General features: G+C 40.4%; 3 protein-coding genes across 4 annotated transcripts; 2 read left to right on the plus strand and 1 right to left on the minus strand.

Moving 5' to 3' along the window:
* Nucleotides 1-4,234: 4,234 nt before the first annotated feature.
* map3k9 (mitogen-activated protein kinase kinase kinase 9) lies at nt 4,235-15,990 on the plus strand. The gene is made up of 11 exons (XM_079473289.1): nt 4,235-4,921; nt 6,016-6,429; nt 8,837-9,017; nt 9,642-9,790; nt 9,937-10,112; nt 10,742-10,982; nt 11,484-11,606; nt 11,722-11,845; nt 11,933-12,045; nt 12,383-13,123; nt 13,396-15,990. Exons 1-11 carry the CDS (start codon nt 4,534-4,536, stop codon nt 13,803-13,805), a joined length of 3,060 nt encoding a protein of 1,019 aa, XP_079329415.1. The 5' UTR covers nt 4,235-4,533; the 3' UTR covers nt 13,806-15,990.
* An 890-nt stretch (nt 15,991-16,880) lies between these two features.
* On the minus strand, nt 16,881-19,516 carry ttc9 (tetratricopeptide repeat domain 9). Its single transcript, XM_079472508.1, has 3 exons — nt 18,464-19,516; nt 17,885-18,067; nt 16,881-17,739 (listed from the first exon to the last, which is right to left on the minus strand). The coding sequence occupies exons 1-3, from the start codon at nt 18,939-18,941 to the stop codon at nt 17,657-17,659; spliced, it is 744 nt and encodes a 247-aa protein (XP_079328634.1). The 5' UTR covers nt 18,942-19,516; the 3' UTR covers nt 16,881-17,656.
* Nucleotides 19,517-19,520: 4 nt separating this feature from the next.
* On the plus strand, nt 19,521-22,589 carry med6 (mediator complex subunit 6). Of its 2 annotated transcripts, XM_079472510.1 has the most exons (9): nt 19,529-19,748; nt 20,208-20,326; nt 20,602-20,761; nt 20,910-21,001; nt 21,289-21,371; nt 21,495-21,603; nt 21,702-21,817; nt 21,892-21,919; nt 22,012-22,589. In XM_079472510.1, the coding sequence occupies exons 2-9, from the start codon at nt 20,305-20,307 to the stop codon at nt 22,161-22,163; spliced, it is 762 nt and encodes a 253-aa protein (XP_079328636.1). In that variant the 5' UTR covers nt 19,529-19,748; nt 20,208-20,304; the 3' UTR covers nt 22,164-22,589. The 2 variants fall into 2 exon arrangements, with proteins under 2 accessions (XP_079328635.1, XP_079328636.1); XM_079472509.1 differs by having other exon boundaries at nt 19,521-20,326.
* The last annotated feature ends 235 nt before the right edge of the window (nt 22,590-22,824 follow it).

Genomic DNA, 22,824 nt, shown 5'->3' on the forward strand with positions numbered 1-22,824 from the left:
AAAGAAAAAATGGATTCAAAGGACTATTTTCAGATCTGCTTCCAGGATAAGAAATAATATTTCAAGAGAAACATGATATATATAACTACATGAAATCTGTTATCGAGTGACATTTGGAGGACCCATAAAGTTTATTTATTTTTTGTTGTTAAGTTTGGTACAGTAAGAACTGACACAGAGCTACCAGAGAGTTGAACAGGAACAATGGCTGAGCACTGCATTTTCTCCCTGATATTCCTGTATGGATATAGTCTGCTTCCATATATTTTCTGTACTTTTGTGTATTTCCTGCCAAGTGTTATTATTTAGGGACTTCAGAGGGCAGAGCGCAAGAAAAAAAAAGGGGCTTCATGGAAAAAGGAGGCCTTTTGCGTATTGAAGCGCTACACTCACATCCAAACAAATCACTAGTGTTTTTTCTGATAACACCTTGGAGGAGATCACACTGCATCTGTTATAACAGTTGATGTTGTTTTTAATCTGTTTGTGTTTTAGTCATTCGGTGTCATTAAGGAAACATAAAGCACCCCAAAGAGTTATCCTACATAGACCCACCTCACCCAGAGAGTAATCCAGTATAGAATTACATATCCATTATACCAAGAGTTCCCTACATGTGCATCTAAACAGTGTCTGAAGTGTCAGTGATGTTGGTGGTTAGTTTTATTCAGTGGGGCCTTTGACTCAGTGTGGTTTGTGATGTTTGCTGGATCTATAATTAGAAATGAGAAGAAATGACGGGAAAATTAAGTGTTGATTAACTCGCAAGTGATAACTTTAATACGTAAACGAACATAATACTTTGCGACTTAACAAATAATAATATTTAAGTTGGGCTGTCAAACGATTAATTGTGATTAATTGCTTCCAGAATAAAAGTTTGTGTATACATAATATATGTCTGTGTACTGTGCATTGTATTTATAAACATAAAAACATACACATACGTGTACAGTATATATATTTAGGACATATTTAGATGTATTAATTTATATTTACCAATAAGTGAAATTTAATATAAATGTTTGTTTTTCTTAAATATATGCATGTATGTTTGTAAATACAAAATGAATATGCACAGTACACAGACAAATGTAAACAAAAACTTTTATCCTGGATGCGATTCAATCCTATTAATCGTTTGACAGCCCTAATATTTAGTCATGGACATGAGCAGCGATTCAAATCAAAGACATAGAAATGATCATGGTTTGTGAATCTTTGAGCAACTTTTTTGTCAATGGAAATTTACCACCAAAAGCTGATCTGCAAGTTTTCTAAAAAGCATTTTATCTAGAACGTGTATGATGACACACATGAAATATTCCTCACCTCCAGGCTAAACTGAAGCTTTGAGGAACAAAATCACATATTGTCTTAAGGCACGTTCACACCAAGAGCGATAATAATGATAGCATACCACCAACAGACTACAACGTACGTTTCTTTCAAGCTAATCATAGTCTGATAGCTAAAAACAAACGTAGCTCTGTTAGTATAGGCTCTGATATTTTTTATTTGTTACATTTTAATTGATTTGTAAACATTTTTGCTATCGTTATCGTCCTTGGTGTGAACAAGCTTTCATTTATGTTTATGTGACTGGTGCAGTTTTGCTAAAAGACAGAAATTGGACTATTTTATATTAATATTATGCTGCGAGTGACACAATGACGTGCATTGTTTCATACTAATACGCAAGAAGAAAAGGCTAAATATTGCAGGTTTGGCCAAACATACATTTTCGACCCTGTTTACAGGCCTTGAAATGGAACAAGCTGACAAACAACTAAAGAGTCTTCTGTGATTTTGTTCAACCTGTCGAGGAGAGTTTTTTGAGTTTCAGTGAGCAGTAGAAAGATATCGTCCGAAGAGAAATGGTTTTGGGCAGAGCTGCAACGCGTCAGCTTATTGTAGATCGGTTTTAGGGGTGGTCATCAATTCATCCGACTGACTTGAGAGTTTTTTGTGCCTATTTTTGCTGTGGTGAGCTGAACAGGACGATGCGGGTGGGGTTTCTGCATTATCAGGGGAAGTGATGTCAGAAAAAAATTATTGGTTAGGATGGCCAAAACATGCAGAGCCCAGAACCAAAAACAGAACCACAAACTGCCTCCCTGAAGCTGCAGTGGTTCTCTGGGCCACTGGGGGGCTACAGGTCCTCTCCACCTTTATGTTTATAGAACTCATGCGTTTTGTGTGTAAGTGTGCGTGTGGGTATATGCTGGTGTATTACAATAAATATTAATCACCTCTTCACAAATAGAGGCCAAATCAGTTGTATCCTGTTCACCAGTATTAAAGATGAACTGCACCTGCAGCTAACATGTAGTTACTTTTATTAATATGTTTACATTCATGTGCAGCTGTGTGTGTGTTTTTGAGAGAGAATAAGAGCTGTTGGTAATGTTTTCCAATCAGCAGATGTATCCACAACCGTTGCTTGAGCTGACTAAGTGCTTCCTACTCAATGTTCATAATGCTTGTGTTTTTATGTAATGGTCTAAACCATACAAGAATTTGCTAATTACACAGAAACACACAGTTCATTTATTTTCATGTATTTGCTTTTTGTGTACATATTGCACTGCTAAATCCACACATTACATGACGTCTCTCTTTCTCTTTGTACAGAAGCTGAAGTGTGTTTTAGCTTTACAAATGCTTTTTAATTCAAGACATTTACTCTTCATAAGCTGTTGTGTGTTACCACTAGTTGGCAGGAGAAACAATGCAGAGACAGTGGGGTTCAAAAGTTCAGTAGTCCAAATAGAAATACAGTGATGTCAAATAAGAAATATGTAAGAATCATTATTTCTAGTTCACTAGATACATTTATCATGTTAAATAAAAGTGTTTTCACTGGCCTGAAGCTTTCCGACCCCACTGTATGTTTCTTTAAGATAAATATCAGTATACAATTACACAGCATTCAGCCGTTTTCTGCCACTTAGTGTTGTTGAATGTGTTCTGCATGAGAAGAAAATCTACATATCATCTAATAATCGATTCAGTGGTGCTTACATGTGTATGCATTTTCAAGAGTGTTTGTGTGTATCTTTGAGATGGTTTTTGGGAGCAGTATTATCAATCTCATTGTCCAAAACACACTTTCAGCTTACGATCAGTAACTTGTGTGTCTTGAACTAGTGGTTCAACAGCGCATTGTTCTTCTTTCTGCTTGGGTCAATTCGCACACACATTTTAGCTTAGAGGTGATGATGCTTGGCAAGGGCTGTTTTTAAATAGGTGTGGGTAGACCTTTAAGCGGTCAGTTGGTTAAGCATGGCAGACAGCTGCACACCCCCTTCCCACCAGCTTTGAGCTTTTCTACTGCCAACTTACACTTCCAGCTGTTTAGATGCAGGTGAACTGGTTTTAAAAGAGATTTCAGATGATGTCACTTAAGTCTTACGGATGTATCAGGGGTGAGACTCTCTCTTTCTCACGCACACACGAACACTCCTCTTCAGCCTGACGATGAAGCAGACGGTGATTACGTTCATCTATTGTTGTTTTCTTTCCGACTTTGTTTTTTACTTTTCTCTCTCACACACACACAGACACAAAGGAAGTCATGTTTTATTTTCAGGGAATTATGCATGAAATTGACCTCAATTGAATTGATTTATGTCAGCTGATTTATTTATTTTGAATTATTTTGGTCAACAGAAAAATAAATATATATATATTTGAAAAATCCCTCTGATATCAGCTGTGATAAATGTTGTGTGATGGATGTACCTGTGTTACAAAAGTCTTGTGTTTTGTAGCAAAACCATATTTATCATGGGTTCACTTTTGTAACCATAGTTTAACCATGATATTTACAGTTAAACTGTGGTAATACAATGGTAAACATTTACAAAAACACGGTTACTATACTTTTTTACTATAATAAAACCATGGTTTATGGGGTTACGCATGGTTATCAGCAGTCAATTAGCACAATTTATTCACAATAAGGAACATTTTCTCCTGATGTGTTTTTCGACGTGCTAAGAAACAGATATTTACCTTGTTTACAAAATGTAAAATGTAAATATTTTGTCCACCCAACTTTACACTTTAGAGCTCTGTGTAATGCGCTCGTGCGCTGTCCCGTTCCTGTGGTGCTGAACTCCTTCTACCGCATTTGCTGTGAAAGAGATTTAATGGGCGGGTCTTCGAAACCAAAAAGGCATGATTGATGCACCACTGCGCCAATCAAAACACAAGAATCAGGCATTCGTTTACACGTTAAACCGCTGGAATTATGTGCTAGGAGGGGAACGAGTGCTGCCTCAGAAGCGGACGAGGGGTGCGGGACGATGTTGTAGCCAATTAAGCAAAAGTGCCTTATGTTCGGGACCGAAATCTCTTTAAACGAGCCCGAGCGGTCCTGTTTCTGATATGAGGTGGGCAGCGGGTCCGGTGAACGGTGAGGCGAGAGGGTGTTTGGATTGATTGCGGTTTCTCTGCTGCATCTTTGCGCCCGGACTTGAGCTCTGCGGCAGGTGAGGTGCTGAACCGTCGCCCCTATGGATCGGCACGATGGATGCTTTCAATTTCTCCTTTAGCAGCAGCGGCCCGGACAGCAAAGAGGGCGATGAAGGCACGGAGCCCTTCGTCCAAGCAGGGACGCGTATCCCCGGGCATGGCCCTGCGGCGGCGGCGACTCCGTCTGGAGCCGGATACTGGACCGCAGTGTTTGATTACGATGCCACCGCCGAGGACGAGCTCAGTCTGCGGAAGGGGGATCGGGTTGAGGTGTTGTCCAAAGACTCGCTGGTGTCAGGCGATGAGGGATGGTGGACAGGTATGATCGAGGACCGCGTCGGTATTTTCCCCAGTAACTACGTGAGCAGCGGTTACGGAATCTCAGAGAAGATTCGGGACACGCCGGAGGGCTACGGCGATTATTCGGTGCCACAGTTACACTGTAAGTGGTAAAGTACTGGGCGAGTGGTAAAATATTTATCTAAATAAAACGCCTCACGTGGGTTCACCCAGATTAGGATATCGTTACTTTAAACAATTGCGTCTTTGTTTATTTGTTACGTTTTCCTTCTGAAACGGGTTCAGAGAATCAACCTGCAGTTAATTGCTCCCTGTCAGAGCTGAGGGTTGAATGTATGATGCAGTTGCTACATACAAAATGAATGTGCATATCTACATACAAAGCATATGTCCTTAGGCATATCTCTGCTTGTTTCTAACTGGCCCAGTCTGTAAAAAAGCTGGTACAAACTGGTAAATTGTTTGTTGTCATGACCTGGGAAAATGCAGCCAATATGTTGCAAAACAGCTTCGTTCTTCAGCTGGATTTTCCAGCAGGGAAATGCCCTCCCAAAGCATCCTATACAGTCTTATCAGATGCCCAAACACACACATGCTTCTCAAATGCATCCATAGCCAACAGCTACAATGTTTCCTGGCATCAGTTTTGCAGAATCATCCAGCTGCCGGCATTTTGGTTCAGAGCTGTGCTCGACCAACATTGTGTGTCTGATGCTTTTCTTGAGGCATCTTGCTGGATAATGTACAGTATGGATGTGAGCTTAACCTTATCCTTATTGATTTAGTCTGAATGCAATTTCTTGTTTTGTGTGTTCATGAATGGTCAGCGTGGCTGCTTTGTTTTTCATTCACTGTTGTGCACTGTCTCCCGCTCTCTGTTATCAATTGTCCTGTGTTTTTTGATGTGTGGTGGTCGTCCATTTTTTCTGGATAGCTGCTGGCCTACTTTTTATCATGTGTTCCTGCCAACTGCAATATTAATAAGAGACACAGTGGCCCAGACACACCGTCATTATATGAGCAGCGGAGAGGAGAGAAGCTCACATGTGTCATTGTCTTAGTGCTTTCCATTTTCCTTTTCTTCAACATCCACCATTTCACATGATGAGATTCCTTCTCACTTCCTTATTGTGTTACATACACACGCTCACTCACAATTTCCTATTCTTAAGTGTTAAACATTTGTAACTCTCTGTGGAATTGTGTTAAATCTTTTCTATCTCTTTTTCCATGCAGTGCTCCAGATAGATTTCCGTGAGTTGGCTTTGGAGGAAATGATCGGAGTTGGAGGTTTTGGTAAAGTGTACCGTGCCATTTGGAAAGGCGAGGAGGTTGCAGTGAAAGCAGCCCGCCGGGACCCTGACGAGGATGCGTCACAGACGCTTGAAAGTGTCCGTCAGGAGGCCAAGCTCTTCGCCATGTTGAAACACCCTAACATCATGGGCCTTCTGGGCATGTGTCTGCAGGAACCAAACCTCTGTCTGGTCATGGAGTACGCCCGTGGTGGGCCGCTCAACCGGGCACTGGCTGGGAAACGTATCCCTCCACACACGCTTGTGGACTGGGCTGTACAGATTGCACGTGCCATGCTCTACCTGCACTGCCAGGCCATCGTACCTGTCATCCACAGAGACCTGAAGTCTAGCAACAGTAAGTGATTTGTCACTGTTAATAGACCCTATCACATTTACTACACAGGCTGCTTTGCAAAATGTGGCTTTCATAGATTGCTACAAAAATATCTGTCATCTTTTAGTAATTGGTGCATTTGTATTTGTCAAAAGAAGCTGCACTATTAATAGACTTGAAAAATGAACAATATGAGGAAAGACTAAATCATAATATTGAATTTTCAAACAAGTCAGAGAGTTACAATTTCCCCCGTCATGTAAACAATGCATGTGAATGTGTTTTCTATTTATTTATTTAAAGGGAAAGTTCACCCCAAAATTCCAAACCTGTATACATTTATTTGTTCTGCTAAACACAAAGGAAGATATTTGGAAAAATGTCAGTAACTGAGCAGATATTTATTTTTACTGACATTCTTCCAAATATCTTCCTTTGTGTTGAGCAGAACAAATTAATTTATACAGGTTTGGAACAATCTGAGTAAATAATGACAGAATTTTCATTTTTGGGTGAACTATCAGCTTAATGCCTGTCTCATGCATTGGCTCTCTGAGTGTTTAAGTGGGTTGTTATTCTGTGTTTAGCAGTTGACTTGTCTGATTGAATCTTCTAAACCCAAAGCCTATTACAGAGGATTTGCCATCACATTCACTCCTTGCCATTTGATTGGCTCGTTTAAACATCATCTGGTCTCTTATAGGCCACCTAGAAATTACTAACACAAGACCATGAAGATCGTTTGATGTTCTTGTTTAAAGATACGTTCACGAAACTTTGGTTGGGAAGCAAAGTCAGCTAATTTTTACATCACTCACAAAAAAGGCACTCTCACACACACTAACATATGCCTACTCACAGACTCACAGCCAAGCTGTTTTCTGTCAAAAATAATTTGTAGGAGTAAATTCATTTTTGGATTGCTACAAATTGCAATCAACCATCTTTGGAAATGATTGATGAGGTTTTTCTTGCACGCAGCTCCAAAAACCAGCTTACCATACAGAATGAAACCAGCAGGGGGATGCTGTGTATACTTTTTTCAAAATGGGGTTTGACCAGTCCTGTACAATCTTTGTACACAGTCCCTAAACAGAGTTGCCTAAAATAGATGAGATTTATGTGCTTTGTTGTTTTAGCTTTACACATGGAAATCACAGCATCTGTTCCAGCCTGTACTTACTCTGCTTCTCTCTTTTTATATCTAATTTTCCTGGTTTTCACTGGCTCCTTCATTGCTGGACAACATTTTTGACAAAACCCTCTACATTAATATTTAGTAATTTAGCAGACGCTTTTATCCAAAGTGACTTACAAATGTGGATAACAATGGAAGCAATTGGAACAACATTAAGACAACAAAAAGCCTTATCGCAGTAAAACTGGTCTCATATAGCCTACCACAGTCAAGAAAGCTATGTTTTTAAAACGTAGAGCGGCCATAACACAGACAGTTTCTGTATATCTCATGTTAATCTTGAGTACTTACAGAATAGTATCGCACCATTCAATTATTCGCAGAATCTGAATTGATAATATTAATCTAAGACAGATAAAGCTTTACGATTATTTCCGAAAACATGCGACGGGTGTGGGGGGCGGAACTAAAGCACATGCGCACACATTGCCAAGAAAACACAGACATCAGTTTCACTTACCGCGTGCCGATCATGTCCATAATATTTTAGCGCTGGGACCGCCGCACCATCCATCAGTTCAATGATCTCCAAATCCAGAGTTATATCCACCGTTTATATAACATTCATCACCCAAATGCAGCGAACAAACAACACAGCTGAACTTTGTGAACATAGTGCTCTCTCTCTCCTGGCCACAATTGAAAGTGACTTGTACGCATGCTCCTTCTCCCGCTCTCCATGGTTTATGCATGGGCGTGCTGCATGCTTTTCCGGGAGAATTGTCCTATAGAAAAGAGATAGAAGTGAAAAACGAATCCGTCAGGTGCTGAGGGAAGAGATGTGTTTTCAGCGGTTTCTTAAAGATGGCTGCAGAATCTGCTGATCCTTCATTGCACTTATGTGGATCAGATCCAGAGAAGGTACATGAGAGTGATTTTTTTCCCTTTTCGGGATGGCACTACAAGACGTCATTCATTTGCAGAGCGTAGGGATCTGGCAGGTACAAAAAAGCCACTTCTTTTAAAAATTAGATTATGATGTTGAGTGAATGCTCTCCACTCATTGTATACGTTACTGAAATAAGTTTACTTTAAAACCCACTAAACACCACACTCTGCCCAGTCAAAAATATCTGGTATTGCTGAAAGTAAATGTAGGAGCCTGATAAAAAAGGCAATTTAAACGAAAAGACATCTTACGGATTTAGAGGCTTTTGCATCTGAACTCTCATTTCATAATCACAATACACAGTTGCATACACTTAGCTGTTATTGTCTTTAACTCCACAGTTCTGATTCTGGAGCGGGTGGAGAATGATGATCTGAGCAACAAAACTCTAAAGGTGACTGATTTCGGTTTGGCTCGAGAGTGGCATCGAACCACGAAGATGAGCGCGGCGGGGACGTATGCCTGGATGGCTCCTGAGGTCATCAGGTCCTCGACCTTCTCCAAGGGTAGTGACGTCTGGAGGTGAGAATGAAGAAATGTGTGTTGCCTACCTAAAAATACCAAAGTCCTTTGACTTTGTGTTGTTTGAACACTAGAGGGTATATTTATTTGAACTGAAGTAAGAATGTCAATTTTGTCTTTAGTTTTTGTCTACTATAGTAGTGAATGATATCCCAGAACTGAAAATTGTCAGTGCATGTAAAATATATGTAAAATATCGTATACCTACGTAAAAATATCAAATATATCGTATATCTGTGTGAAATTACACAAAAAATCATGTATTTCAATGTTGCGAAAGCTTAGGCACAGATTATTAATTTGTGGGAACAAATAAAAAAAACTAAGGGGACGGTTTACAAAACCGAGAGCACAGATTGGAAACTCGTGGGTACAGTTTATCAATCCGAGAGCACAGTTTTGTAAACTGTGGGAACAGTTGTAGAATCTGTGAGTACAGTTTTTTAAACTGTGGGAACGAATTACAAAACTGTGGCCACGGATTTGCGGGTCTTATTTTTGTTTCTCCGATGGGTGACCAGACGGGCTACATAGTTTTCTGCTATTTTCTGGCACAAATAATGTTGGTAGCTGGTGGTTGTCAGTAAAGTTTTCTTTTCCAAACTCTCTGTCTCTTTCTCTCAGTTACGGAGTTTTGTTGTGGGAGCTGCTGACAGGAGAAGTGCCATTTCGTGGCATTGATAGCCTGGCGGTAGCTTACGGTGTGGCCATGAATAAACTGTCTCTGCCGATCCCCTCCACTTGCCCTGAGCCGTTTGCCAGGCTAATGGAAGGCAAGAAAACCATTTATTTTCCCTGTTGTACAAGTTGAATATATTTGGTTTGTTGAATGGAATACTTCGCCCCAATATCCATCTTAAAATGTTTTGCTGGCACTCTGTTTAGCTGACAGGCTGTCTGTTTGTTTCATCTGCTGTAGACTGTTGGAATGTGGACCCTCATGCACGTCCCCCTTTCACCAGAATTCTGGACCAGCTGACAGCTATTGAGGAGTCTGGATTCTTTGAAATGCCAGCAGAATCCTTCCAATCTCTGCAGGATGACTGGAAGCTGGAGGTTCAAGAGATGTTTGACCAACTCAGAGCCAAAGAAAAGGTCTGCATCCCCACAAAACACATAGATTTATTTATAATTTTAAATAAAGATGTATAATAATAATAAGGACATACTGTATAAACGATTTTCTATTGTTACTATATAAATATATATTTTAGAAGCAGAGGGTAAATTTTTTGCACCTGAAAGCTGACTAAACAAGCTTTCTATTGGTGTATGAATTTATTAATATAGGACAATATCTGGCGGAGATACAACCGTTTAAATTTCTGGAATCTGAGGGTGCAAAAAAAATTAATATGGAGAAAATTGTAGCAGGCCATCCACTCACAAAATTAAAGTTTTTATATATTTAGCAAAATATAAATTTATCAAAAATCATAGAACATGATCTTTACTTAATATCCTAATAAATTTTGGTCGTCGATAATTTTGACCCATACAATGTATGTTTGGCTTTTATTAAAAATGTTCCTGTGCTACTGAAGACCAGATCCAGGGTCAAATTTATAATTAGCTTTATATAGTTGTCCAACTATAGCTAAGCAAAATTTGTTTCAACACTGATATAGAATATCAAGTATTTTGTTTGCCATAAGTGATAAAGTTTATCAGATTATTTATATTACACAAAGCATATGGCTAAGTAGGATCCTCTCTCTCTTTAGGAGTTAAGATCCTGGGAGGAAGAACTGAGTCGCGCAGCTCTTCAGCAGAAGTACCAGGAAGAGGCTTTGCGGCGGCGTGAGCAGGAATTGGCGGAGAGAGAAATTCACATCCTGGAGCGAGAGCTCAATGTCATCATTCACCAGCTGTACCAGGAGAAACCTCGCGTCCAAAACAGACATGGAAAGTTTCGGCGCAGTCGGCTTAAACTGCGTGATGGGAATCGTATCAGCCTGCCGTCTGGTTAGTGTTTTACAAGGAGCATTATCCCTACATCCCTACATTATTGCACTCGTGTTCCGGATACCATGTTCCTGTTTGCTGTGGACTTATTAGTTATTATTCTAAAGAACCTTGTTTTGTTTTGTCCCCCTTGAGTGAGGTTTTTGGTTTTAGTTCTTGTCTTGGTTTGTCCTTTTTCTCCCCGTCATGGGTTTTGCTTTACATTAATAAAAGTTTATCATTTAACCCTTTGTCTGCCTGCACTTGGGTTCTGTCCTAAATCATGACGATGGTACTATTGGTTTTGGTCTTAATTTGACATGACCAGGTTTTTTTCCCCTCTCTTTGGCCAAAACAAAGTATCTTAACAGACAATAATTGATGCTTGTTTGCAAAAAAGTATTTTAAACGTATTTTATTTATTTATTAAAGGACCATTGCATTTATGTGTCTGCATATGAGTGTGTATAATGGCTTGTGCATAAGTTATTTTATAAAAGTATGTGTGTGTATATGTTTCAGATTTTCAGCATAAGATCACAGTACAGGCGTCTCCATCTTTAGACAGGAGGTGGAGCTTCCTGGGTAGTAACTCCACCCCTCCTAATAGCCCCCCTGTTTTGCCACGTCTCCGAGCAATCCAGTGTAAATATTTGTGTAACTGATTGACTTTGCCTATTCATGTGCACATACTGTGTGAATACAATATCCATACGTTATCAAAATCAAGATTCTAATAGAACATCCCTCATGACGACAGTGACCCCTGGGGTTGGAGGTCAAGCTTGGGGTCGCAATGCTGCATTCCAGTATGATGAAGAAGAGGAGAGAAAATGCTCACGTAAAAAAGGGAGAACACAACGAGAACACAGTGCTGATGAAAGGTGTGTGTGTGTTTTCACATAATGTAATCTTCAACAAATATGTTTACATTTGCATATGTGTACACTGTGCATGTGTCTGTGCCACAGTTTGAGGACACCTAAAGAGGGCAGTCGGCAGCGTTCTTGCAGTGCCCCAAACCTGCGCCGGTCCCCCAGACATAGTCCCGCTGTACCCGGAGTGTCTAGCCTGGCAGAGATGGGTAAAATTCTCTCTACGCCACACAATAACAGCTACACATTTTGTCATCACACATGTATCACAAACCATTGCAATAACCACCACACTGAGGGATTATGTTGGACATTATACAGATGTAATGTTTTCATTATCGTACCACTTGAACTAGTTTAACACGTAATGAATTTGAACAAAACTAAATTACAAACATTAAACAGATATCATTTTCAATTTAGTGTTATCAACAAAGCAGATAAACAAGCGTACTACAAACAACTGTAACCTGTATCTGAGCTCGGGGTTGGTGATGATGCAACATTGTGAAATCTCTCTGCCTCCCCTCGACTGTCTCTCTGTAGAAAATGAAGACTGCTGTTTTCCATCCGAATCAGCTGACTCGCCCGGCCAATCATACCTCTGCATCCCGTTCCACAGGGATGGACCCGCTGCTGAGAGTTACTGCATGGAGAGCGCCACGGCAGGTGTGGCCTCTGAGGTATCACCCAGTTATACACGACGGAGCCCGAGTGGGAACCGCAAAACGGAGCTGGTGTTGTTAGGCTGCGGTGCGGCTTTGGCTGCCGTGGCTTTAGGCCTTAACCTAGTGGAACTTGTGCGAGTGGAGGAAAGCGTGCGCCCGCGATGGGAAGGGCTGTTTCACCGCACTGGCGGTCAAAGTCGCGGTGCCAGCCCACCCACGCGCAAACTTTTCAAACGGGAAAGCCCCCGTCGACCACCCCCTCTGCCCTCTTCCCTCACACTAGTGTCTCTCTCATCTGTCTCTGACTGTAACTCAACCAGGTCTCTCCTTCGGTCAGACAGTGAAGAGCTACTTGTGGTCCGCCCACCTACCCCACATGCCCCACCCACTGTACAGACTCCGCCTCCTCTGAATCCACTGGTTAACACCCACCTGGAGAGCTTCAAGCGTTATCCTCGACAGTCTCTTACGCCTACACACGTGCCCTACGCACCCAGTGCCACCTGCAAGCTTCATCGAACACCTTCAGATGGTGCAATAAAGATAGCATGCCCATCTGCTTTTAACAGCCATAATTACAACCCAACCACACCCTCAAAAACATTGCAGGAGCAGTCAGGTGAGAAACTTATATTTAAATCTCATATTTAACAGGAGAGTTCACTCAAAAATGAAAATTGTTGCATCATTTAATCACTTAATCAGATAGGCAATGGGTGTTCTGTAAAAGTAAGTCATTCAGATTTAGTAATGATAACTACATTAAAATGTTTGGGTGAACAGTCTTTTTAATATTAATATGCCATACATATTATTAGTATTTTAACAAAACCATCACTTGTATGACACCAAGCTGTAACTTTATATGTCTTTTGTGATGCCCATCTGTAGTGAGTCCAAGGAATCTAAGCGAGGACCCCACAGAAGTGCCCCGTTTGCCTGACCCAAATCTAATATTTCCACCTACGCCACGAAGGCGCTTCCAGCCTGAGCGGCCCAAGACACTTGATTTCATGGCAAGGCCCCGCCCTTCTCCCCGAGGACGCTGTGGATCCCAGTGGGGTGAATCACCTGCCCATACCTCCAGCACTGAAACCCCATCCACTGTGGAGTTTGGAGGAGCCGTGGCCGTCCTGCCCACTCCAATTCAACAACCAACCCCCTGTTCCCCTTGGGTGAATGACAGCCTTTTGGACCAACAGGATGAGGGACAGTGCAAGGATGGGACACGACCTCTCCCATCTGATCGTAGTTTAATCCGAGACTCACCTTATCGAGTGCGGCCAGGGTTCTGTTCTTGATTTCAGTCTAAGAGAGTCATAACTAAGTCATACTGTGACGGTTAGTGTGAATTACAAATTCAGACCGATCATGAGTTTAGCATGTAGGCAATAAGTTCAGACAGATTTATCGAAATGACATCTATTGCTGATTGCAAGGGTATAAGAACAAACGTAAACTACATTTGGATGGTTTTACAGAACTGATTACTTTTTAAAAAGGGAGAATTATCCAGCATAAACCAAAGGTAATTGGTTTTTGCATAATTCAGATGATGTTCAGGTCGAAACCATGTCTATTTTATTAAGAGAAGGTTTTCAGTAACACCTCCGAACACACATACTGTATACACTCATGGGGTCCAAAGTCTTCTTCAAGCTATTCCTCAGTAAAACTAAAGTCACCACCAAGCATAATAAGCTATTACGATCCAGTTGCTCCTTTAATAACAGGACTGATTTCTGAGTCCTTTAGCAATGAACAGGGTTTGCAGCTTTTATCTTGAAGTACATTACTAATCAAGATATTTTTTTTATTTGCAAACCTGTTTATTATTGGTATTGACTGCATAAGCTGTCCTGTTGTACTGTATTAACAGTCTTTGTTTGTATGAACACTCGTCTGCATGTTTATGGTAGGGTTAGATTCCTGAACATATAGCGTTGGAGCTGATAAACACTGGACGGTTATTTTCTGCCTCAACTCTTTGAGTGTTCAGGTTTTATTTGTCATACATGGATGAGATTGTACACTGTTAGAAGTGCTTTTTTCAGGTTTCATGAATGTTCTGTCAGATCTCTCATATTTATACCATTCAGAAACACTGATTATTCTGTGATTTGTAGCATGAAGCACATTATTCAGTCATTCACAACAAAGGAAAGCGCTGGTAGCATTAATTGGCTCTAAATGGCAATTTTACAATAGTCTTCCAGTTTTTGAGCATCTACAATGTGTGTGTGTGTGTGTGTGTGCGTGCGTGCGTGTGTATATGTGTGTGCGTGCGTGCATGCTTGCGTGTGTGTGCCTGCGTGCGTGCGTATATGCTATGTGGAATCTGTGCTGGTTTTGTGTTACATTCCTTTTGAGATTGTTATTGCATATTTAAATTTACTTTAATAGTAGCTTTTGTGCAATATTTGCTATACATTTTCATATGCACATTAAATCACTAAATCTTTTTATTTATTAAGTTATTTTTGTATGTTTTTCACATTACATTTTTGTAATTTATAATGGAACTGGTGATGGGAAGTGTTTTGTCTGGCTTTCTGAACATGCTCAAACACGCTGATGTGTAAATTCTTTTGCCCACGCTCACGTGTCTAGATTGAGGTTTTAGGGTTTGTCTGCTGTCTCACTACCCTTAATCTTTCATCTCATGTTCTGGAAGAAGTTCCTTTAGAGCCAAAACAACATTTACAGCCAAAACAGAGTTGCTTGTGTCTGTATTCCATTTTCTGTCACTTTAAGAAACACTTCACCCAAAATATATATATAGTGATAATTCACCCAAAAATTAAAATGCTGTCATTATTTACTCACCTTCTTGTCATTTCAAACCTTTATGACTTTCCTTCTTCCACAGAACACAAAAGAAGATATAATGAAGAGTTGGTAACCGAACAGCACTGGACCCCATTCACTTCTATTGTATGGACAAAACTAATTTAAGTGAATGGGGTCCAGGTAACAAATTCTCAAAATATCTTCCATTCTGTTTCTATGGAAGAAAGATAGTCATACAGTTCTGAAATGATGACAGAATTTGTATTCTTGGGTGAACTATTCCTATAACTCTATTTATGTAAAAGGTATGTAAAATGCTTTTGCATTTCTTCAGTTTTGTTCAGTCACCGTTTATGCTAAGAAACATCTGTCCAGCCCAGTTTTAACAATAATTCCTTTGGTGTTCCACAGAAGAAAGTCATGTTGTTGTTTTGGACAACATAAAGGTGAATAAATGATGAAGGAATTTTCAGGTGTAGTGAACTTTCTGCAGCTTTGACTGAGCATCAAGGAATTCTCCCGATAGTTTTCCTCTTCTGGATTGTGTAGCCAACTTCAAGAGCATCTATTGTCTTTCACATCAGCACGGTCACTTCTGTTTTGGAGATTTGTGTTTGAGGTTCAGAACCTGCTGCTATGAAATTTGTTCTCTCACCATAGACTTGTGTAAGAGCTCAATTAAAGCCCTGAAATGCTGAAATGTGGTGTTTTGTGACTGACCATCCTTCAACTCTAACAAAATAATGTGCAAATATGATGTATTTGTATATGTAAGTTTGCATTGAACCATGTTACGCCATATTTATAGGGGTCATACAGCATGTTTTCTGTGTCTTTGGTGTGTTATAAGTTGCCCATGCATGTATTAGGAACGTAAAATTGTTCTATATTGTTCTATAACAAAAGCATTCTATATCTATCTGCTCACCAAGACCTGCCTGAAATGCCTTGTGTAACCACACCCCCACAAATCTACGTCAGTTCGTGGTATGATTTGACTAAGACAACACCCGAATGTATACGCAGGTATGGTGGGCTGCCTGTCAGTACAATTGCTTTGGAACCTAACGTTCCAAATATGGTAAGAGGCGTTACATTTCCGTCATAAGCTTGCGATATTCGACAAATCACTACGCACTGGTTAACTGGCCAAACATAGCACACTTCACTTTTCTGCACGTTTCAGAGAGGCAGGGCGAGGAGATACAAACTTGCATGGTATGTGGAAAATACAGCATTTTTTCACCTTAAATCGTGTATACACATTGCAGTACATCTAAAACTAACGATTGTATTTGTTTAAGCCGTGTCATATGACCCCTTTAATACAATCTGTAAATGCTGCAGAGGCTTTCATTCCTCAGTTATACACATTTGTGTCTGACTGCTTTAAAGCCAGGATGTCTACAACACCAATGCCATCTGTCTCTAAGGATGATTTCCATGGAACCTCACCATAGCAACCAAAACGGAACACTAAATTGTACTATTTTGTCCAATCGTGCTGCTTAGCTACAAGTGAAACCCAATAACCAGTTGAGTAGAGAAATATTTACGATAAATAGGATGAAAAATAAGGCAGACATCATTTAAAAAGGTAATTTTAAGAGACCATTAAGTACAAGTCACAGCACAAACAAAAAGAAAACACTCACAGTTTATTTACTCCTACATGCTTTTGTATATGTGTGTGTGTGACACAGTGTTAGATTCACATGCTAATAAACCTCCACTGTGTATGTGTCGGTACACCTAAATTCACATAATGCTTGTCAGATCTTTCCCACTGCGATGTGAATGTGGGTGTTAAGTGATGTGTAGGGTTTGATAAAATCAGTTCTGGCAACATGTTCAGTGGTAGTGACAATTAATTGCACTTCAAATGAAGCAGCTTCATGTGTTAATAGAAAAACTGAAGGGACATCGGTTCACACGTTGGCAGTTTCTAATCTCTAATCTCTAAAATTAGAATTTCTGATTTAAACAGTTGTCACGGTCTAAAAACAATAATATATGAGAACAACTATGGAAACCACAAAATAATCTGCTTATGCTCTGTGGAGCACAACCTTTTAGACCGCAATCGCTTCATAAGATCTTTAATGAAACACAGTGAATAAAAGCGCACCTCTTGATAGCAATAATCGCTATACTTTAAAAGTATAATAAATGGCGATCTCCATTTGGATCTCCTTCAGCACACTTGATTCAGCCCTTCAGAGAAGCCAGAGAAGGTTTGTGACACAGGTGTGTTGATCTTCACCGGAATAGTATCCCATGAAATACCAAACCTCGTCCATAGAGAGTGCAATGAGGGAAGTGTGGGGTGTCCGCAGTGGAAAGCTATTAAAGCAACAGCTGTTTATGGAACTTCACATTTCTCTCTCTGGGCGTTTCTTCGAATTTTCATTTCCGTCAGCTGAATGTAGCGGATAACATTCGTGTCTGTCTCACAAAAACACGAATAGGAAACAGCTGTTTTAACACAGAAAATGCAGACAGGATGTGTAGTGACCGAGTAATGGCTTCAGTTTTATGAGTACAGAACATATAGATTTGAGATTGTATACAAATGTCTAAACCGACTGACCTGTGGGCTGTTGTTTGTGTGACTCCTTTAGGTAGTGCAGAGCTTTTTGAAAGTCTCCCAGGTGATAATATGCCACACCAGAGCGATACAAAGCTTTAAAGTTCTCCCCCTCCTTTCTCAAAACCTTCAGACAGTATTCTTTGACTCGTTCATAGTTCACTAGCTCCATCTGCAACAGACAAGCTACACACACGTGTGCACATAATGCATTTTGGTGATCTGATTTTACACATTGTACGTTTTGTATTATGAGAATTCGTGTATATAACTATGATGTATATAATCAAAATCAAAGGTATGATGTAACAACCCATGGCATGATCCATGACGTCATTCTGCATGCATGAGAAATTCGCAATACCACAGCTTGTTTAAATTGAAAGCTTTTGCCACATATGTAGTATTGGGGAAAACAATCGTTTAAGATTTTGTCATTTAAAAGCCCAATATTGGTCGAACACTAATTAGAATAGTAGGGGAACCCCTTCAATTGCGGTTATAGCCCCACTTACCAAGTGACATGCGTAAAATTCAATTCAATTGTGTACACTGTTATGATATCATACATAATTTTCGCACCTGCTAGGCTGTTGTAGCACTCAAGCTCCGCGTTCTCCACCGCACCTTTCTGCTCTTCCGTCAGGCTGGACTTGCTGATGCTGGTCAGGATGCTGGACGGAGACTTGCTGGTATCCGGGTCCCCCAGAACGCGACAGAGACCCTTCATTTCCAGCAGAGCGCGGTGGTACTTTCCGATGGCCTCGCGGTATTTCTTGTCCTTGTAACACTGCGTGCCTTGCGTCTTAAAGTCCAGGGCACGTTTGACCAGTTCCGCGGGCTCGTTTTGGGTTTTTGCCATCGAACCGCTCTGAGGTGGCGCGTGCGGCTGGTAGCGCCCGTCTCCGCGGCTCCAGCCACCGGGAGGCTGCACGACGCACTGTGACGGACCGGTGGAGTTTGAGCCGATCGACGTGATGTTTCCCTTGCGGATCATTCCTTCAAACCTACCTTGTTCAACACTCATTCCACTGATCACACTATCGGGATGCGTTCCCATAAAACAGATGATTTTAGGCGTCTGTTACCACTCGTTCGCGTTTTGAGCGGCTGTTCCACCCTCTAAGATGGATTCCCCGACGGTTCACACAACACTGTGAAAATTGTCTTTTCCCCACCTTTTTTTTCAGCGGAATCGACAGTGCTCGCCACGTCTCGTTCTTACCAAACGACTCAAACTAGAGTGAGCTTGAGCATCGGTGCGCGCGCTCGCGCTGCCCTTAAGAAATGCGGTCATCACGGATGGAGCGCGATAACCGGTCTGTCAGACCCCCTGCGCGAGGTCTGAGCGCAACTCAGCCGTTAACAAATGTTTTTCACTTGCTCAAATTATGATCTCGTGTGACGTGTTTTTTTGCCCCGAATAGAAAACAGAAAAAAAACAGCAGCTGCCAGACAACGAAAGACTATTTACAAACACTTTAATCTTTCCTTTTGATCCTCATATCAGAAGATATGTTCTCCTCTCTTAATTATGCCAGCAGTAAATGCATTGTCAGCCCACATGTTTAACTGCTTAATAAATGTTATTTTCTTTTCATTTTTTTATGGCAAAACGTTAGATCCCCCCCCCCCCCCCACAGGTGTGTGCAGTGCGTGTTTTGGACATTTCTGGTACGGCCGTAGTGCGTCTGGGTGTGTCGATCGTGATTGCGGTAATTCGTGCCTAGCCTAAACAACTAGGTGAAAGTTAGAAGGCCACCCGAGTACCATTGAACATTTTGGAGAAAAGTGCATCTTATTCTCTGTAGTCCAGTAGTCATCTACCTTCGCTGCAAAGCTACATTCGCTAAGTTTGTACATATAGGTCAGAACAAATGGTTTGCTACGTGATCTATACCGCCATCTTTTGATAGGTTAAAGCATTTTGGCATTTGGATTTGTTGGATGTTGTGTACTCCTACGCTAAAATCTTGAAAAAGATTGTGCCTGCATGGATATTTGTCCCATCTAATGAATTGTTCTCTCAGTTTTATTTTTTTATTTAGGTCCGTTGCCGGCATTCTTGTTAAAAGAAAATGTAAAAAGGCTAACTCTTTCAAATATCAAATATATTTAATATTACTGTTTGAGTATGAGTGAAAACATTCGAACGCTAGAGGACAGCTTTCTTAGGGGATATCCAAATATGGAAAGCAATATAATTTAATGCAATATTAAAACGCCCAATCTGTAAGCAGTGGTAAAATACAGTTTGAAAGGGAAAGATCGGTGTATCCTCAATACATCTATTTTTACAAATAAACACAAACCATTTCGTTGCTAGCCCCCTCATAGATTTCTTACCAGAAAAACCTTACGTTGAAAGGAACGTCATCGACACACCACGGTCATGCGTCATCAACCTGCGCCCGTTCGTGAAGATGGCGTCGGTCGATTTAAGAGGTAGTTTATAACTTATTATTCTATTGTTTATTATCATTATTAGAGGATTTAACTGGATGTATTAATTAATGGTCTATCTGTTTATATGTTGAACTAAATTGTGCGTAAAATAGCATCTATCTTATTACCCATTAGCAGTGTTGTTGTGGTTCGTTGTAAAATAGCATCTATCTTATTACCCATTAGCAGTGTTGTTGCGGTTCGTTGTGTATGCTTTCTTGTGTTTGTTTTATTTCTGTATCTTTGCACATAATTAGCATGTTTATATTTGACAGATAACCTGCTAGGCATCTCGTGGGTAGACAGTGGCTGGGTGCCCATCCTGAACCCCAGCAATGTACTGGAGTATTTTTCTGAGAGGAGCAACCCTTTCTATGATCGCACCTGCAATAACGAGGTGGTGAAGATGCAGAGATTAACACTGGATCACCTCAAGTAAGCACATTCCACACCCTTAGTAACGTTCTTTTACTATTTGACACAGTTTAATTTACTAATAGATAAAGATAATTCAGCATAGTTGAATGATGATGATGATGATGATGATGACGATGTTTGTATGATCATTGTGATTTGTGTGTAGTCAGATGGTGGGTGTGGAATATATTTTGCTTCATGCTCAGGAGCCAATTCTGTACATCATAAGAAAGCAACAAAGACAGTCGCCAACACAAGGTAAGTTTTTGCACTGACACACACTGTTTTTTCTTTCACTGTCTGTGTTGCTGTCCTTTTGTTGCATCTACAGCATAACATGAAACTAACATTCTGAAAAAGTGGTAAGAGGATAGACTATTTATTTGGATTTAAATACACAGATAGATCTTGCATAATATGATCGGGTTCAGTTTTCATCTCTTGGTTATTTAAAATGTATTTTAAATTAATCTGTGAGAAGTCAATGATATAAAAAATGGTCTAATACTTTTCGCTGTTCTGTTTCATTGTCAATTTTTCTGCAGTGATCCCCTTTGCTGACTACTACATCATAGCTGGAGTGGTGTATCAGGCACCTGACCTCGGATCAGTCATCAATTCCAGAGCGGTGTGTGCATAAATCACATTTATTTACTTGACACATGCACTTACTTTAGTGCAACCTCTTAAACATAAATGTCCAGAACTTCATTTTAAATTAACTATAACATTTTTTTTGGATGTGTCTCAGCTCTCGGCAGTGCATGGGATCCAATCAGCGTTTGATGAGGCAATGTCGTTCTGCAGGTACCACCCATCAAAAGGCTACTGGTGGCATTTTAAAGACCAGGAGGAGAAAGGTACACTCATACAGCATTATGAGTAAACAGTTCTCAAAAAGAACGGCTATACATATCGAGAGATGTTACATTTGATTGTGTTGTGTTTGTGATAATAGAGAAGGTAAAGCCTAAAACAAAGCGGAAAGAAGAGCCCAGTTCATTGTTCCAGAGGCAAAGAGTTGACACGCTGCTATTGGACTTACGCAATAAATTTCCACCTACTTTCTATCAGGTATTACGAAGACGAAATAAAAATTTCTTACTGTTTTCTGAAAAGTTCACTCATTTGGTCTCTTTCTGTTTCAGCCAAAACCAGGAGAGAAGCCTGTCCCAGGTAGACAAACACACAGTCCTACATTCCGTTCTTTATTCAAATTTGTTTTGCGATATGAGAATTCATCAATGCGTTGCATTTTCCTTCAATAGTGGAGGTAAAGAAAGAGCCAGAGGTGCCACAGGAGACAGTAAAGCCACAAGAAGAGAGAGAGACAAAACCTCCAGCCCCACCTGGACCTGCCAGGGCAGCCCCGCCTACACCCAACAAACCACCGCCTGAGAAACGTGCTCGTCTGCAGTGAATTAAACACACATTTGATACTTCATAAAGTCACAGTATGAAGATACCTGCAACACTGATTAAATGTTGGAAGTACTGCATCAAACAACATCTCAGGACTGTGTTATGGTTACTGTATATACTTTGTAATAAGAAAAAATAATTGTCTGGATTTTATTGACTGAATTTCACCGTTACTGAGTTTATTGTGCCACAGGCTCAAACTGTTGGAAGCTGACATTTCATTTGGAATGAAAATAAATTCTGTTAGTTATCTGGTTTTCCATGTGTGCTTTTAATGAGTATTTTTTAATGATAATTAAAGCCCAGTATTTGCACGTTTTGTTGTACTCGCACAAAATGATCTTTGATAAAAACTAAACCGATAGACATTATGAAGTGCGCAGCGCCCTCTCATGGAGGTACGGAGAAGCGCTCCTTTTGCGATTCTGAACAAATCCAAACGTGAACTGCTTTTTGTATTCCGTGAATTAAAATAGACCAATAGCCACCAAATTTATTTTGAGTAAAACTGTGTTGGTTCAACAACTGTAACAATTAGCTCGACCCAGTTTCAATCAGCCCTGATGTCATTTTTGTCTACCGGGGTGCGCGCGCGACATTAATACTTAACCGTAGCCTAGTCTACAAATGTTGCGGAAAACATTTCTGACATACAATAC

Source organism: Barbatula barbatula (genome assembly GCF_947034865.1).
Source record: "Barbatula barbatula genome assembly, chromosome: 14".
NCBI classification, from domain to species: Eukaryota; Metazoa; Chordata; class Actinopteri; order Cypriniformes; family Nemacheilidae; genus Barbatula; species Barbatula barbatula.